This window comes from Aedes albopictus, chromosome 1, assembly GCF_035046485.1.
Source record: "Aedes albopictus strain Foshan chromosome 1, AalbF5, whole genome shotgun sequence".
NCBI lineage: Eukaryota > Metazoa > Arthropoda > Insecta > Diptera > Culicidae > Aedes > Aedes albopictus.
The window spans coordinates 227,555,295-227,571,519 of NC_085136.1; the positions used below are offsets into that span (position 1 = coordinate 227,555,295).

General features: G+C 39.0%; 1 protein-coding gene across 7 annotated transcripts in view; it reads right to left on the reverse strand.

Moving 5' to 3' along the window:
• Positions 1-3,334: 3,334 nt before the first annotated feature.
• LOC109430165 (protein tolkin) overlaps positions 3,335-16,225 on the reverse strand; it is a 198,592-nt gene continuing 185,701 nt past the window's right edge. For all 7 annotated transcript variants that reach the window (XM_062846367.1, XM_062846366.1, XM_062846365.1 and 4 more), the window contains 3 exons: positions 6,286-6,932; positions 5,791-6,225; positions 3,335-5,727 (listed from right to left, as the gene is read on the reverse strand). In XM_062846367.1, the coding sequence (XP_062702351.1) occupies positions 5,404-5,727; positions 5,791-6,225; positions 6,286-6,932 (1,406 nt within the window). In that variant the 3' untranslated portion in view covers positions 3,335-5,403. The remainder of the gene's footprint in view (positions 5,728-5,790; positions 6,226-6,285; positions 6,933-16,225) is intronic.

The following is a 16,225-nucleotide window of genomic DNA, read 5'->3' on the forward strand; positions in this document are numbered from 1 at the left end:
AACATATTCAGATTTGGGTAAGCTTTAAAATTTATGGTAAGTATTGGGAATACTATAAAATTATTAATTATTTTCTCTTTCCAGGTTATTATGTTTCAATAATAAATTATAAGTAGTTTGGTCATGTTTAATAAAAAAAAACGCATACGAATGGTAGGAAAATCATAATGCACTCCAAAATAGCTATGTAACGTAGAGTAGGAGAGGGAAAGGATGTAGAAGTGAGGCATATTATATTAAAAAATATAAAACTTGTTCTATTAAAAAAAAAAAAATGCGATCATTTCTATCAGTGTATCAGTTTGAATATTATGTATGTATACGGAAATCCTGCTCCAACGCTTGCGTCGAGTCAAAAGCGTGCTATCGAAATCCCCGTTGGAACTGGTAGCGGGTTGGGGTAGGAGAACGAAAGAAAACGGAACGACGGATGAAGTACTAAGGAGAGAAAGAGACAGACAGTAGATTTGGTTGAGATCAGAGTTGGTTGAATGAAAAAAAAAGAGGTCAGTTTTGGGAATGGTGTTATGAAGAATGGTTGTATGTCGTGAAGTGGAAAAAAAATAAATTTGAAATTGAAGAATAAAAAAAAGTGCTGTGTTGTGTTTGATTGAATTCGAGATTGAATTTCAACAGCGTTTCCGACACCCAGAAAAGCTTAATATACTCTGCTAAAAAGTTTAATTCGATACACAAACAGTAAAATGTTGATCATAATGATATGTTATACCCCGGACAGACATGTGATACGAGTATGATTCCTGTACAACGGTACGCAGTGTCAAGAAAATTCTAACAAGACTGACTTGAACTGAGAGAATTTTCAGTATGGCACTCATTTCAAGCGCAATTGTACAGTGATTATTGTATCACATGTGTGTCATAAGTATTATAGGCAAGGATTTTAACATAGTGTTATTACGAGCAAATATCTATTTCTTATACGGTATATGTAACAAATTAAGGTAAAAATGTATACATACATACATATCCATAAAAATATTCTATAATGGTTCAAACGTTTAATTACCATTGTACACAGTTACATGTTGATCTTCAAACCTATCTTGAAAGTTCACAAACTGTTATCATTCCAGTTGTGTTGCTATAAAATGTTTTGTTTTTGACAGATTTGTGAAAATTGTGCTGCACTTGTTTTACGATGAATAATGTTTTAAAAGTGATGTGCAAAATTTACAGAGAAAACGCATATTCTTCTGATGTTGTTCAGTGTACAAGATACTAAAGACTCAACTGACCACGTTTTTCTTTGCAAACGGTTGGAGGGATCCATCCCAATGGCTGTTCCTAATTATTCGCTTCAAAGGCTCTTCATTCATGCGGTATGAGAAGGGCTTTCATCATTATTCCAATACTATGGAATGGAATAGAAAAAGTGAACATATAAGCAGTTTTAATGCCAACAATTGTAAATATTTTTAATGAAGAAGGGAAAAAGTATCATTGTTTTCCTTCTGGCATTCAAAAACCCAACAATGTTCCTTCTTTTTAAACAATATTCTTTTTAAAATTAAGGCACTTAGTATTTTTTTTTAAATTATAACTGCTTACATTTTCAACATAGATTCTCCCTTCTTTTGTTCTTTCGAATTGCACTTTTCAGGAAATTATGGGCTTTATTACAACCACCGGTGTTAAATTGCTGTTAAATTTATTATATATATTTTTTTCAAATTTGTGCTTGTGGTGCCGATTGTAACTAGCCTAAACATTGTAACTCGAAAGAACAGCCTATGTAGAAAAGAAGAGAAAATCTATGTTGAAAAAGTAAGCAGTTGTGATGCCGATAATTTCCTGAAAAGTGCAATTCTAAAGAACAGCCTATGCAGCAAAGAAGGAAAAGTCTATGTTGAAAATGAAAGCAGTTATAATTCCAATAATTGTACCAATTGCCTAAATTCTAAAAAAAAGCTTGTTTAAAAAAAGGAACAGTGTTGGGTTTTTGAATGCCGCAAGGAAAACAATGTCACCACAGACAAACAGACGTAACACTTCGAACATTTTTCGATTTAAATTTTAGTCTCGGAAATAGGTTCGCTTAATTCTAAAAGGACTGAATTTGGCCAATCATCAACTAGGTGGCAGTAGTGAGCAAACGTCAAACTCAAACAAAAACTATGCGAACGCCGCGAATTGGCAGTTGGTCAACTCTCAAATTTTCAAATAAACCGTTAAATCGATGTACGATGGCAATTATCAAAGTGTTACGTTTCCTTCTTCGTTAAAAAAATGTTTGAGTCGTTATAAGAATTGTTGGCATTACTACTGCTTATATGTTTATCAAAAATTTTCCCTTCTTTTGCATAGGCTGTTCTTTCCAGTTGCACTTTTCAAGAAATTATCGGCATTGCAACTGCTTATTTTTTTAACATAGATTCTCGCTGCTTTTTTGCATAGGCTGTTCTTTCGAATCGCACGTTTCGGGAAATTATGGGCATTACAGCCTCCACCGGTGTTAAAATTGCTGTTATTTTTTTCTAAATTTCTAAACACCTGTGCTTGTGGTGCCGATAATTACCTGAATAGTGTAACTTGAAAGAACAGCCTATGCAGAAAAGAAGGAAAAAACTACGTAGAAAATGTAAGAAGTTTTGATGCCGATAATTTACTGAAAAGTACAATTCGAAAGAACAGCCTATGCAGAAAAGAAGGAAAAATGTATGTTGAAAAAGTAAGCAGTTGCGATGCCATTAATTATACCAATAGCCTAAATTGTAAAGGCAAATCATGCTTATTTCCGAAGTTTTTCTTGTCAAATAAGAATTTTTGGCAGGATGTTTCTTCCGGTGATTTTTTACGAATAAATATTTGATTTTTAGCTATTAATATAAACCATTCAGAATTAAAGCAATAGTTTTATTTTTTCTGGGGAATGGTACATTCTGGGGAATGGAATTCTGGGGATTGGTTTTCTGGGGAATGGTTTTCTGGGGAACGTTATAGAATCGCAAGGAGACAATCATAATTCAAATAAACAGCTGGGATATTAACGAAAGAGAGGAAAACCAAAGAGAGCCTCTCTTCTGCAGATTGGACCTTTAGACATGTTTGGCCTGAAGTGCTCTGAAGACACCGAGTTGATTTGATGCAATCGCGCACTTTTATTAGCGTTTTCGCACTCGTGAAAGGTGAAAACTAGTGCGATAGTCCAGTGGTGAACTAAATGCGCTATATTTAGCAGATCGGAGAAACGTCAGACTCCCGCCACCTGATTGGCTGGCGACGACTCTGGCGATGGTTTCATGCGCGACGGATTGAAATCGTCGCGTTCAGTAAGGGAATTTCACAATAGTAACATTTTTATTCATTTAGATTTCTGTTTCTATCGATGAATAATTTTATTGAATCACACTTACGACGCTCTTTAAATATATGTTGTTTTATTTCTGTCTTTTTTATTCTCAAAATATTTATTGTTCGAACATACACGTTTGTGAACGAATTTGTTATTATTTGTTCTTGTTTTGTTTTGATTCCATACTTATCGACTAATAGTTTCTACCCTTAACAAACAATTCGATACGTCAATTGTAAATGTTTCGTTTGATTTTTTTTTTATGATATAATTCAGAAACATGCGCTAATATATAGCATTGGGAGGGAATCGCGCCACTTGGGCAGTGGCTTCTATATTCGTCTGTTTGCCACTATAACTCAGTCAAATTTGAACCAATTGACACGATTATTGGAATGCAGTGAGAAAGGTATAGTATCTACCCGTGTACAACATTTCAAGTCAATTGATTCAAAATTGACTGAGTTATAGTGGCAAACAGACGAATATAGAAGCCACCGCCCAAGTGGCGCGATACCCTATATACTAAATGTTTCTACTATAGCTCGAACACAATGAACAACTCCAAGTTCGATTCCCAATGAATTAGTCGACGTAATTTGCTTTTCGATCTCGACTATCTTCAATAGGATCGACAGAGTAAATTTGATGCTTTCATTGCGTTTGACTCTTGGCGATTCGAAGAGATGGGAATTTTACAGATTAGCTTGATTCATTTTCACAGAACATGCAACCAGTTATACGAAGTGATATGAACTTTCAATAGGTAACAGCATAGTTTATCGTACCCGATATGGAAAATTGATAGTGATCATTCAGAGCGTGATTTTTTATTACACTGAAAGGAAGCTATGTAGCAGCTTTAGATTCACTGGTCAATGCTTACGATAGGAGAGCGATTAATACTTAAACCGATTTGCGCTTAATTAATGAATTTAATCTAGAGGGGATCGAGTTTTTTTTTCGAATCATTTTCCGTTCATTGAGACTTACCAACGCAGCCTAGGGTTAGATTTAACAAGAAAACGATTCTGATTGTAAATATATCTATGTGCAAGTGTTTGGAAAGTTGCTTCAGTGATTAGGTTAACCTCGGTATTCTGAATATTTGGCATCATGCGTTCATTGTCTACAACCGAAGGATATGACTACATATTTCCAAAGTAAAAAGATGGAAGTAGCTGCCCTTAATATGAGATGAGAAACTTACGATAAATTATTTGTCTTTTTTATTTGGCTTGAGGACTGACTTACAATAATGTTTTGTAACGTTTTGGCATGATAGATTCTTAGGTATTCACTGGAATATCAACATGGTGGTTTACATTCTGTCAGGAGCCTGTATCTGTGCAGATTTAGATTGAAAATATCATTAAAAATATCCAAAAAGGAGGATTGATTAGCCAGCCATACGATAAGGCAGTTAAAAAACCACTATACGAACTAAAGTGTCCAGGTCAAAGTAATAAAATTGTGGTACAACTTTTGAAAAATCTTGCAATTTAATACGATTTTTTTTACAAAGCAAACACTCAAATCCAATGAAAAAAGAGAACTTTTTATTAACAGTCGTGTTAAAAATAAATCGGATGTACTCTGCCAGATGTTAGGATCGTTGCCTAAATTAAAATAGGATTTCATGGTGTCGAAAGTTTAACCAGATACCATTTAACTTGGCCGTATTCAACTAGCCGTTTTTCATTTCCTCGATTTTGAGTGTCTCTCAAGCTATGAGTAGACGAAGACATTTCAAACTGTCTCTCAATGCGATTGCACATAAACACTGTAAACATTTCGAAATACCCCCGCCTACAACGATCAGACATCACAGTCAGTTCAATCTGTTGAGCTGTTGAGTTCACAGGATCAAATATTTGACCAAATACAAATCAATGTGCAAACATCTGTTTGGGATCGGTCAAAATTTCATTATTGTCAAACAGCTGTTTGCTCTTCAGTTTATTCCTTGTCACATATTTGATCCTGTGTACTAACAGCCTTGCGTACGCAGCTTCCGCCACTGACTAGGAGGGTTGCTGCCCACGCACATTTACCTTGCGCCGGTTACCGACGCGTCTACGTATATTTCAGTCAATCGCTTGCGACGATCGTATCTCGTTGCGCACTGCGTACCGCACCTTCGGGTTCAGATGCCGATGGTGGACGATAATTTCGTAGTCTTCGTCTTCGTCCTCGTCCACGTCTTCGTCCGCCTTGATGACGGTGTTCTTGAGCGAGCCCGGAAACGGCGTTATCTCGGCGCTGTCCACCAATTCGTCGTCCTCCGAATGGCCTTTCCCAAAAGGGTTGATCGCCACGTACGATGCAGAGAAACCCTTGAAACCGACCGTATCGTCCGATCGGAATCGTACCAACAAGGCTTGGTTCATTGAAATGATCTCCGGTGGGTTCTGTAGACGGGATGAAATGTTTCATGATCGTTTAGTAATAAAGAAACATTAGGAGATACTTACGCTATTGCCGCAGTACTTCCCGTGCAGTGGCCCGCTGGAGTCGTCCAGACCCCCGTACACCTCCACGTAGTCGTACGAACACTGACGTTCCTCCTCGACGTCGAACATCAGGAACTTCAGCTGAACGTTCTTATTGAGGTCCGCCTCGATGGACCACTCGCAGTCGGCGCCATTGTCGTACATTCCCATGCCAAACTTGGCGTGCGAGTAGATGTGTTTCACTTTGTTCGTAGCTGTCAGGTGGCCACCGCAGGCCGTAGAGTGGCTGGCGAAGAAACCCTTCCGCTGGACGCTGGAATCCGTGTTGAAGGCCATGTACATTTCGTTGGACGTCGACGACAGTGGGTGCGGTAACTTCGCTCCGCAGAATCGTCCCAAAGCGTAGCTTTCTGGTGAATCGCCGTCGTAGATGACGATGTGATCGTAGGCACATTCCTGGAAGAAAAACAGTTCAAGTTTCCAAAAAACATCTAGCAAAACTACGATAACCCCTACTTGGTGAGGCTCGATATCGAACACGTTGAACACCAACCGAATTCGGTGACCTGGCGTAGTCGTAAAGTGCCACACGCAGTCCTTTTTCGGTGGGTAATAGTCCGGATAGTTGGGGCTGAAGATTTGTCCATTTGGTGAGGAGACTTCGTACTTGCATCCGCCTTCCTTGCAGTCGTGACCGTTGTCCTGCAAGGTGTAACCGTTGTGGCACGAACAAACGTACGAGCCCAACGTGTTCTTGCACTCGTGTTGGCACCCGCCATTATTGACGGCGCATTCGTCCACGTCCGTGGAGTAGATGGCAGCGAATCCAGACTTCTGGATCGTTTTGTCCGATTTGAACTCCACTCGCAGAGTGTTGCCCTCGGATGTGATCGTGGGTGGTATTTTGTTGCCACAATAAACCCCATGCCGTTTTAGGGAATCTTCGTTAACCTTGGAATAAACCGCCACGGAGTCGTACTCGCATTCCGATGCCTGATAGAAGGTGTTGCCTTCCAGTTCAAAGTGGGTGAAATTGAGAGTGATCTTGTGCTGTGGTGGAGCGATGATTTCCCACACGCACTCTTTCAGAATTGGGTACTCGTTTGGGAAAGATGGCGATAGAATGGATCCGTTGGTTTGTTTCAAGGTTCCGCCGCATGCATCTGTGAGAAGAGTAATAACATGTTATTCTACTCAGGCTTGACAATCCTCCTCGTAATCAAAAGAGTTTTGCAACATGCTCTACACGGTTACAGAAGTTACACAGATTTGTGTACTACTAGATCAGCCTCACCGCTGTGTCAAATGTACACAGATACTTTTCCGGCTCCAGCGCTGGCATGAAAACAAAATTAACAATTATTTTTGCATTGATCGATTCCTGATAATGCATGTCATCGTTCAGAGAAAATTAGTTACGAACTTTGCTCCCATACCAGCGCTAGAGCTAGAAAAGTGACTGTGTACATTTGACACAGGGGTGGAGGCTGATCTAGTAGTACACAAATCTGTGTACATTGTACACAAGCCTGTGTACATTGTACACAAGCCTGTGTTGTTTCGTTTTAGGGTGTAGAGCGGTGTTTTGCTTCTGCTTCGTCGCGAGAGAGCGTACGAACCCCAAACAAAGAGGCATTAAAACTGAGCGAGGAAGAGGGGAACGAAAAAAGAGCCGATGATTATTTCGGGTTTTTGAGTGCGATTTTCACCTCGAGAGTCTTTCTATGTATGGGAGTGGAACTCCCGAGTGCTTTTTGAGTGTGAGTGGACGTGAGAAACACAACAAGCAATTAGGGACCACGTAGACATTTTTGGGGGAGGGGGAGGTTTGGCCAAAGTCTACGCTCCATACAAATTTCCAAATTTGGGGGGGTCTGAATAAGCTATTTTACGAGATGTTCTACCGGTGGGCCGCTCAATGTTATTGTTTACATTTGATGTTTTTGTTTTCGCAAAAAGTAGTATAACATGTGGTGAGCGCCAATCAGATTTTTGCTGGCAGAGATGTTTCGGTTTCTAATGCGGCATGTATCAATCCCCCGAGCTGTATGATGTCACTAGCAGATGAAAAAAACATTACCACGGTCTACGGATATTAATTATTGTGGGCGGATTGGCGCATTTTTGCAGATAAATGAACCCCGTTTATTGGATGGGCCCGTATCACATGTTATGCTAACGAAAATGTAAATAAATGGGCCCACCGGTTGGACTTCAAAGCTGGTAAACATTCAAAAAACAGCTGATTTGAAATGTCTCATAAAATGCCTTATTGGCAAAAAATTTGGTCTACGTGGTTTATGAACAGCCCCTTATGAGTGTTGGACAAACTCCTCGCTGCGCTGCAAGCTCGCGCTCGGCGCTATTGAGGGTTTGCGTTGTGATTTCTGAGTTTTATTTTCACTCCTCAGAAAATCGCCGAAATCGCTTCTTCATTTTCTCGCGAGGGAGTTTCTGTCAAGCCTGATTCTACTATGTCCACCGGGGCAAGTTGAAACGGGTGGGGCAAAATGAAACAGCAGGTTAACATGACGTTATCCAATGATGGTGAACATCTCGAATGCCATAACTCATAGTTTTTGATTCAAACTTTCTTTTGGCAAAAGAAAAAAAATCTAATTTGTATTGAAATCTTTGTCAAAACTTCGCGTTTCATCTTGCCCCACCCTTTTCAACTTGCCCCGGTGTACCTTACATCTAATGTTTCAAATGTACGTTGAGAAAGAATTTTTAATTATCTTTTTCTTACTGAAAAAAATACCGATATTCATTATTTTTTTGGAAATTTGCCTTGCCCAAATTTAAGGAGGTTGGCTTATAAAATCACCAATATCTCGAATCCCACTAATTTGATGCAAAAAAATATGTTCTGATGATCGAAACATATTATATTTAGCTTTCTATTTATGCAAAAAGATTTCAAAAATTGTTGACTGTAACGCAAGATATTTGAATTTAGTAAATTCCACATTTTTAAAAACTATTCAACTCAATTTTCAGGAAAAAAAAATTCAAAATCTGTTCTACTTAAAAAAAATTTGAAGCACGATCTTGTTATCAGCACATAGCATCAAAAACTTTGGTCGTTGATAGACGTTCATCACTTCCGTTTTATTTTGTAAACTAGTGTAATTGAATTAGGATATGATACTATTTAAAAGGTTAACTAGATTTCTTCTGTAAATTCATGGGTAAGACAATACATTTATCCTACCTACTCCTCGCACCAATGTGTTTTGTTACGGTCGCCATATTGTAGATTCAAATCGTGTAGTTGACGCCGGATATTACTGGCCGTACTCGTGATCCGGGATGCAGATAGCAGAAGAGTAATACGAGAGTGACCACTTGGACCACAGTGTACCTTAGGCACTAAGTCTTCCACTCACAACGAAAACACGTACAAATTCATTGAACAGTGAGCTAACTATATTTCGATGGAATGATTAGTCCATTTATAATATACACTCTAGGGGGACTCACTAAACAGATTAAATTGCTGCGTAAGCCATGATTTTCTGCTTATTTGAAATGTTTCATGATTTTGCAAATGAAATAATCAAAGATTGCCTTGGTGATCGCGACGTTTAACCAGTTTAACCAGTTTACACTTTTTAGTGAATCCCCTTACTATAATATACAAAACATGATTAATACTAACTGCACCTTTCCCGGTCTGTGGGACAAGGTGAGATTAAAAGAGCGCGCGTTCATTATATGCGTTAATGTAATGTAGATGCACAGACAAACAGACGTAACACTTCGAACATTTTTTGAATCAAATCATAGTCTCGGAAACATGTTCGCCCATGAGCATGAGCATGAGCATGAGCATAGATGACCGTACTATTCGTAGTTGCTACTCCGTGATTGACCAGAACAATCGAAGTTGCACAAGGAACCAACAGACGGAGCTTGGGAGTAGCTTACCGTCCTCAATGTGCATCTTCGAGAATTCCAAACTTTATTAGGTCAATAACGGTGCCGGCCACGTCCTTACGGTCATCGAGGAAGGAAAGGAATGTTATTATGACGTGCGTTGCTTACTAAAGACCGAGATCACCTCTGCGTCTCCACGTCTGTCATGGGAAGGACTTTTTGTTAGTGGGGAGGGGAAAGGGCGCATGATATGAGTTCACTTTGGTAAGTGGAGTGCAGTCTTCAAGGTGCAGCCCCGCGCGGATGTGTAGCCGTGCTCACACTCTCCAATGAACATTAGCTTCGAATTCATGCATGCACACGTCGGGATGAACATGCACTCGAGCTCAAGCTCAATGCTCATGTTTTGCACCGCGCTCGCAGCGGCGCTCACAGCCACGCTGAAAACATCGGTGTTTGCAGCTTCGCACTCGTTTCGGTTTTGCATTGCGGTCAAGAAGCTGAGAAATGTTCTAACGGTTCAATGCCACATTTGCAGTCGCTGTCGTCACAGTTGATGATGGCGTGATCCACCGGTGATGATAATTTTTTTTTCTGGTCCACTTCGATTAAGTATGGGTTGTTTTTTTATATTTAATAAACACATTGCTGGTCGCCATGACGTATTTTAGGCCTCCAAAGGGCGGCTGGGTTAAAATATTGTAAGTTCTTCAGTTGGGTTAAAAAAAGCTTCCGAATTAAATTTTTATAAGCAACATTTGTAGTGCTGAAGGTCGCTGTCGGTGTCGATAGTACGTACTAGAGTTGTTTTAGGATAATTAAAATTTGTCGCATCAACTCGGGAACATTTCGTTTTTTTTTTGAATTATTATTTACGTGTATTTTAACTTAGGCTAATTCTACACTTACGGAACATTTCTGTCCTTCTTAGCGTTCCAAAATAACCGTGGGGGAGGGGCGTTCATAAAGCCCGTAAACTTCTAGATAAGAGGGGAGGGACAGGGGACTAGCCAAAGTATACGCTTAATTCAATAAATTTTCAAGTGTTTGTGTGATCAAAAGTCGACGGGGGGAGGAGGGGTCTCTGAAATCACCAACATGCAAAACATGAGTGCAAATTTTTATGTCTTCATGGTAAAATCGGATAAAAAAGCCAGCAAAACCGGGAGTAGAGAAAATCGGGGATTTACAAAATCTGGTCACCACTGTATGACACTGCGATCGAAGATCTTATCTATTTTTTTGTTGCATACGCAAACACTTGGGATGTGATATTCATATAGATAGCATAGCATAGCATGAATTCTTGCACAAATCTTGGATGGGTGTGATATTCATATAGATACAGTGTATCAAACAATTGTCCGTAGAGCAATTTTTTGGTCAAAATAATTTTGCATTCAAATGTTTTTAACTTTTTATACGTCAATCAAAAACGCTGAAATTTTGACCAATCATAAACCATATATTGCAGCTCCATTAGTAAAATTTTGAGCGAGATCAAATAAGTTTTCTGAAAGCAATAGAACTTTTAGTAAAACTTGCAGGGTTTTTGAACACATTTTTAAAACATTATATATCAATATGTAGTCGATGAAACTTTTTCAATCTTTTTTTGTGTTATAGCTTATACCTAAGGCTTTCATATGCAGCTTCGTTTGAGGTTTTATATTCACTACAAAAAATATGAAAAATCTGTATATATTCAGAGTATTATTTGGAAATTTATCATATATTGATCAATAAAAGTGCCAAGTGTTTTCAACTTTTTTTAACTCTCCTAATGTAATATTTTTATACAGGATCTACTAAACAACATATGAAGAGTAGGTCCTATGCATTTTTCGTTCAGTTAATAGCATAGCATAGCATAGCATAGCCGACCGTACACATCCTGGGGTGGCTGTCGATAGAGACGTTTAATGCGCCAGAAAAGTTGCCTGGGACTTGACAAACCTTTCATTCAACTAGCTCTCAACACCTGGCCAGGTCCTTACGATCAGCGGGGATGGGGAGGAAATGTTGATTAGATATCTACTCAGAATATGTCCAAGAACTTGGCCCACTTCATAGATATCTGGAGTTGGAAATTGGATAGGGTTTAATGGGGTGCTTTCCTTGGCGAAAAAGCGTATGAGAAATTGTCATGGTTTAATCATTTACCTGGTTACCACTGAAAAAGTAAACATATGTATCAAGCAAGTCGCACAGATTTCGTAGGTAGTACAGCCCTACACCACAGTTATGAGGATTGTCGGATGTACAAACACAAAGCTTGGAGACTAATCTCTGACTTCTCGACAAGACTGACGCAATCCTCCAACGTTCAGACACACCATTATTAGACTGCTTCGAATTAGTTATCTGCCCAATACGTCCTGGTTTCCTTATCATCTTAATGTCATTTATTCGAGTTAATTGATTTTTCGGTTGGGAATCTGAAATATTAGATAATATTAACCTTGACGTCGAATAAGCCACATATTAGTGATACGCTCGCTACAGTTATATATTTTTACAATATTGTGTATCATACAATAATCATACATGAATCCTGCTGAAATAAAACGTTGATTAGCAGCAAAATTGAAACAAAAATATTACATAAACATTAAAAAAGTGCATCAACCTTTGATCTTGGAGTATTTGTAAACTACTGCCTGATTACTTTAGGCAGGAAAATTTCAAGTTCAAAATTTGATTTGGTAGATCTTACGCCGCAACGCACCATTCTAAGGTGATCTACCCACGTTACTGGAAATGCATTTTTCGTTCAGTTAATGCACTTTTATTGGTAGGAAACGTTTGGCAGATTATAGCATAGCATAGCATAGCATGAATACTTGCACAAATCTTGGATGGAGTTGCAAAGTTGAATATATCCATTGACATTGCTGATGTCGCTACTATCTACAATGCCATAGATTCACTCAGCTCCACACACCTGGCCAAGTCCTTGCAAGCATTTATAAATCCCTTCATCAACTTAGAAAGAGCCCAGAACTGAAGCAGCTTCCAATAGATGAAAGGATGTTGAAAATAGCGAATTTTCAACTTATATGCAGTTATATAGCAAATATATACTGAAGTAGAATTTTTTATTAATAAATAATATTGGAAAGATCTCACCAATTTTTGTGTGTTTTTTGTGGTTCAATGCCAATCATTTATTTGTCTTGAATAATGTTCTTCTCTGCAAAGAACAACACAATACTCAGCAAAGAACAACACAATACTGAACACTAAACACCCGCGCATCTATTGTTTCGATTTTCACGCGAAACAATCTAGGAAACGTTTGGCAGATTATATGTTCAAAATATGGTAATTTTTTAAATACCGTCAACTACATAAGCAAATTTTTCATATTTTTTGTAGTGAATTTAAAACCTCAAATGAAGCTGCATATGACAGCCTTAGGTATAAGCTGTTACACAAAAAAGATCTAAAAAGTTTCATCGACTACATATTGAGATAGGGGCTGTTTATAAACTACGTAGACCAAAATTTGGTCATCTCAGACCCCCCCTCCCTCCCCCTCGTAGACTTTTGTACATAGAAAAATTTTGAAATTCGTATGGAGCGTAGACTTTGGCCAGAAACCCGCCCCCCTCCCAAAAAGTCTACGTGGTTTATGAACGGCCCCATATAATGTTTAGAAAATGTGTGCAAACATCTTATAAGTTTTAGTAAAAATTCTATAACTTTCAGAAAACTTATTCGATCTCGCTCAATATTTTACCAATAGAGCAGTAATATATGATTCATGATTGGTCAAAATTTCAGCGGTTTTGATTGACGTATAAAAAAGTTATAAACATTTGATGGAAAAATTATTTTTACAAAAAATTTGCTGTACGGACATTTGTTTGATACACTGTATGATTTAAGAGCTTAACCCTCATGCGATCGCGGTGTTGTATTTTGTACAACACATTGAAAAAAAAAAAAAAAATCTCGCTTTTTGCACTCACTCAACAGTGGGTCTAGGGACGAATGACCTTCGGGTTAAAGTCCCTCGAACCCAACAAAAGAAGAAGAAGACCTAACAGTGGTGGCAAGCCGCGCGATTTACGGAAGGATAAGTTAATTAATTAGGGGGACATTTAGCCACAGCTATGAAGGCGTGGGAATTCAGCCTCATTGAACTGGCTGAGAAGCAGGCATTGTTGCAGCAGTTACGTTAAAAAAGAGTTCCGGCTATTACCAACAATAATCAGAATAATCTCAAATTGAACCATACGGATCCTAACGATCCTAACGAATAGTCGACGAGCAACTTAGTTATCAATAACAAAATGGGTATACATAGTATATTTTTAAATCGGGGATCTGTAAAGAAATATTGTGTCCACGTACTGGTATATTTAGATAAGATCATGGTGATGATATTGTAAGCATGGTAATGTGTCGGCATAGTAATCGGCGGCAGCGTGAAAACCATGCGGCTAAAGAGAAACAGCAACAAATCCAGGAATCAACTGCGGCATATCAAATTTAGTCACTAAAAAATAGTAAACATAGAGCTTGCTGACGTTTATTCACCTCTCTCTTTCAAACATGCAGGCGGGATAGGATTTGTTTTCATCGGGAAACTTTTCCTGATGACAACAAATCCTATTCCGCCTGCATGTTTGAAAGAGAAAGGTGAATAAACGTCAGCAAGCTCTATTGTTCTCGATCACTTGAGAAACCGCACACCGGTGTCACGCAGGCAACGGCAACCCACCTAGCTTTGCCACCGCTCACCGCCTGCCGAAGAACGACAAACACAAGCTGGCTAGTAGGCTCGCACACACAGCTTAAACACTAGGCTTGAGCCTGAGTTTTGCGCTTGAGCTCGAGCCTGAGCTCGAGCGCGCCGTGTTCATTTTTTCCTTGCCTGCTCGATGCTCTCGACAAACACGAACATGAGAGAGAATGCGCGCTCGGGATGAACGCGCACTTGCAAAATTGAGCTCAGGCTCAACGCGGCTCGTGTTTTTGGGAAGACTGGTGGAGTGATTCATGCAACCCTATTAATATCAAACCACTTATTTTCATTTGGACTAAAACAAAACACATGCCGACATCGAAGATGACGAACCATTCAGATAGTTTTCGAAGTGCGAAAATTAACGAAAGAGAAAATAAAGTGATTTGAACCAACGTGGCTTTGGAACTTGGGCCGACACTTGACGTGACGAACATTTCAATGTCTGTTGACTAAAATCGCAAAAAATGTTGATGTTGCATTTATCGTATCATAAATCGCCCCGTACGAAGATGAGCAGTCAAATAGACGACGACGACGACGACGTGCACGCGGACGATCCGAATGAAAACGCGGCCTGTACACTTTACCACCAAAAACTCACTAAATCGCCCCGTACGAGGATGAGCAGTCAAATAGACGACGACGACGACCGAATGAAAAACCTCGGAAACATGTTCGCCCAATGCTAAAAGGACTGAGTTTGGCCGGCCATCAACTAGGTGGCGGTAGTGGGCAAACGTCAAACTCGAGCAAAAACGATGCGAGCGCCACGGGTGGTCAGTTGGCCAACTATCAAATTTTCAAATAGACCGTTAAATCGGTGTACGATGCAAAATATCAGAGTGTTACGTCTGTTTGTCTGTGGTAGATGTTTCACGTCGGCGGTCAACTATAGAACTACCTTCAAATGCTGCAGATCGACTAGATCAGAAGAGAGAGAGAGAGTGGGGGGGGTTGAAGTGTACAATATCATGTCGAGTAGACATGTTCACATTTTAGAAAATGTCTTGAATGGGGCACGTTCGGTGTAGTACTAGATTTGTAGTAATGAGCTGAATTTTAGTATGGTGAGAAGGTCAATTCTCCGTTTCTGCAATAAAATGGTGCAAAAAGCGTGGGTATTATGATTCCTTGCCTAATTTGATGCTGTTTGTGCAAAACTTTGGATAACTATGTTGTTTATGTTGCAAGAAATGGAGAAAACAACAACACAGTTGCCCAAAGTTTTGCTCAAACAGCCTCAAATTAGGCAAGGAATCATAATACCCACGCTTTATGCACCGTTTCATTGCAGAAACGGAGAATTGACCTTCTCACCATACTAAAATTCAGCTCATTACTACAAATCTAGTACTTCACCGATCTGTCCTATCCCACCGGTCAAGTAAGTATCATAATTCTCATGCCGAAATGAACTTCTGGTCAAATTTTCAGTTTGATTGATAAAGATTTCGATGTGCTTCAAGTCGATTTGGTAATTTCGGGCTTTTCTACACTTTAAGAAATCTCGACATACAATAATGATTATAGCTCGAAATCAAAGCTTATCATATTCCACAAAAGTTGTCCATACATATTTATACAATTCTTGCAAGTTTTGCCAGTAATAAATTGAGTTTTGTTCTAGGTGGTACCGAAAAATCTGTTATCTTGGACTTGGAGTCAAAATGGCATGGAAAGCATGGATTAATGAAATTTTCTGATATGAAATATTCTGGAGATAATCATGTATTATATCCCACGACGATCCCCGTTCGGGGTAACCCTGAAGCTTTTTGTAATAATTTATTAAAAATGCTGAAAGCCATGTCACACGCCATC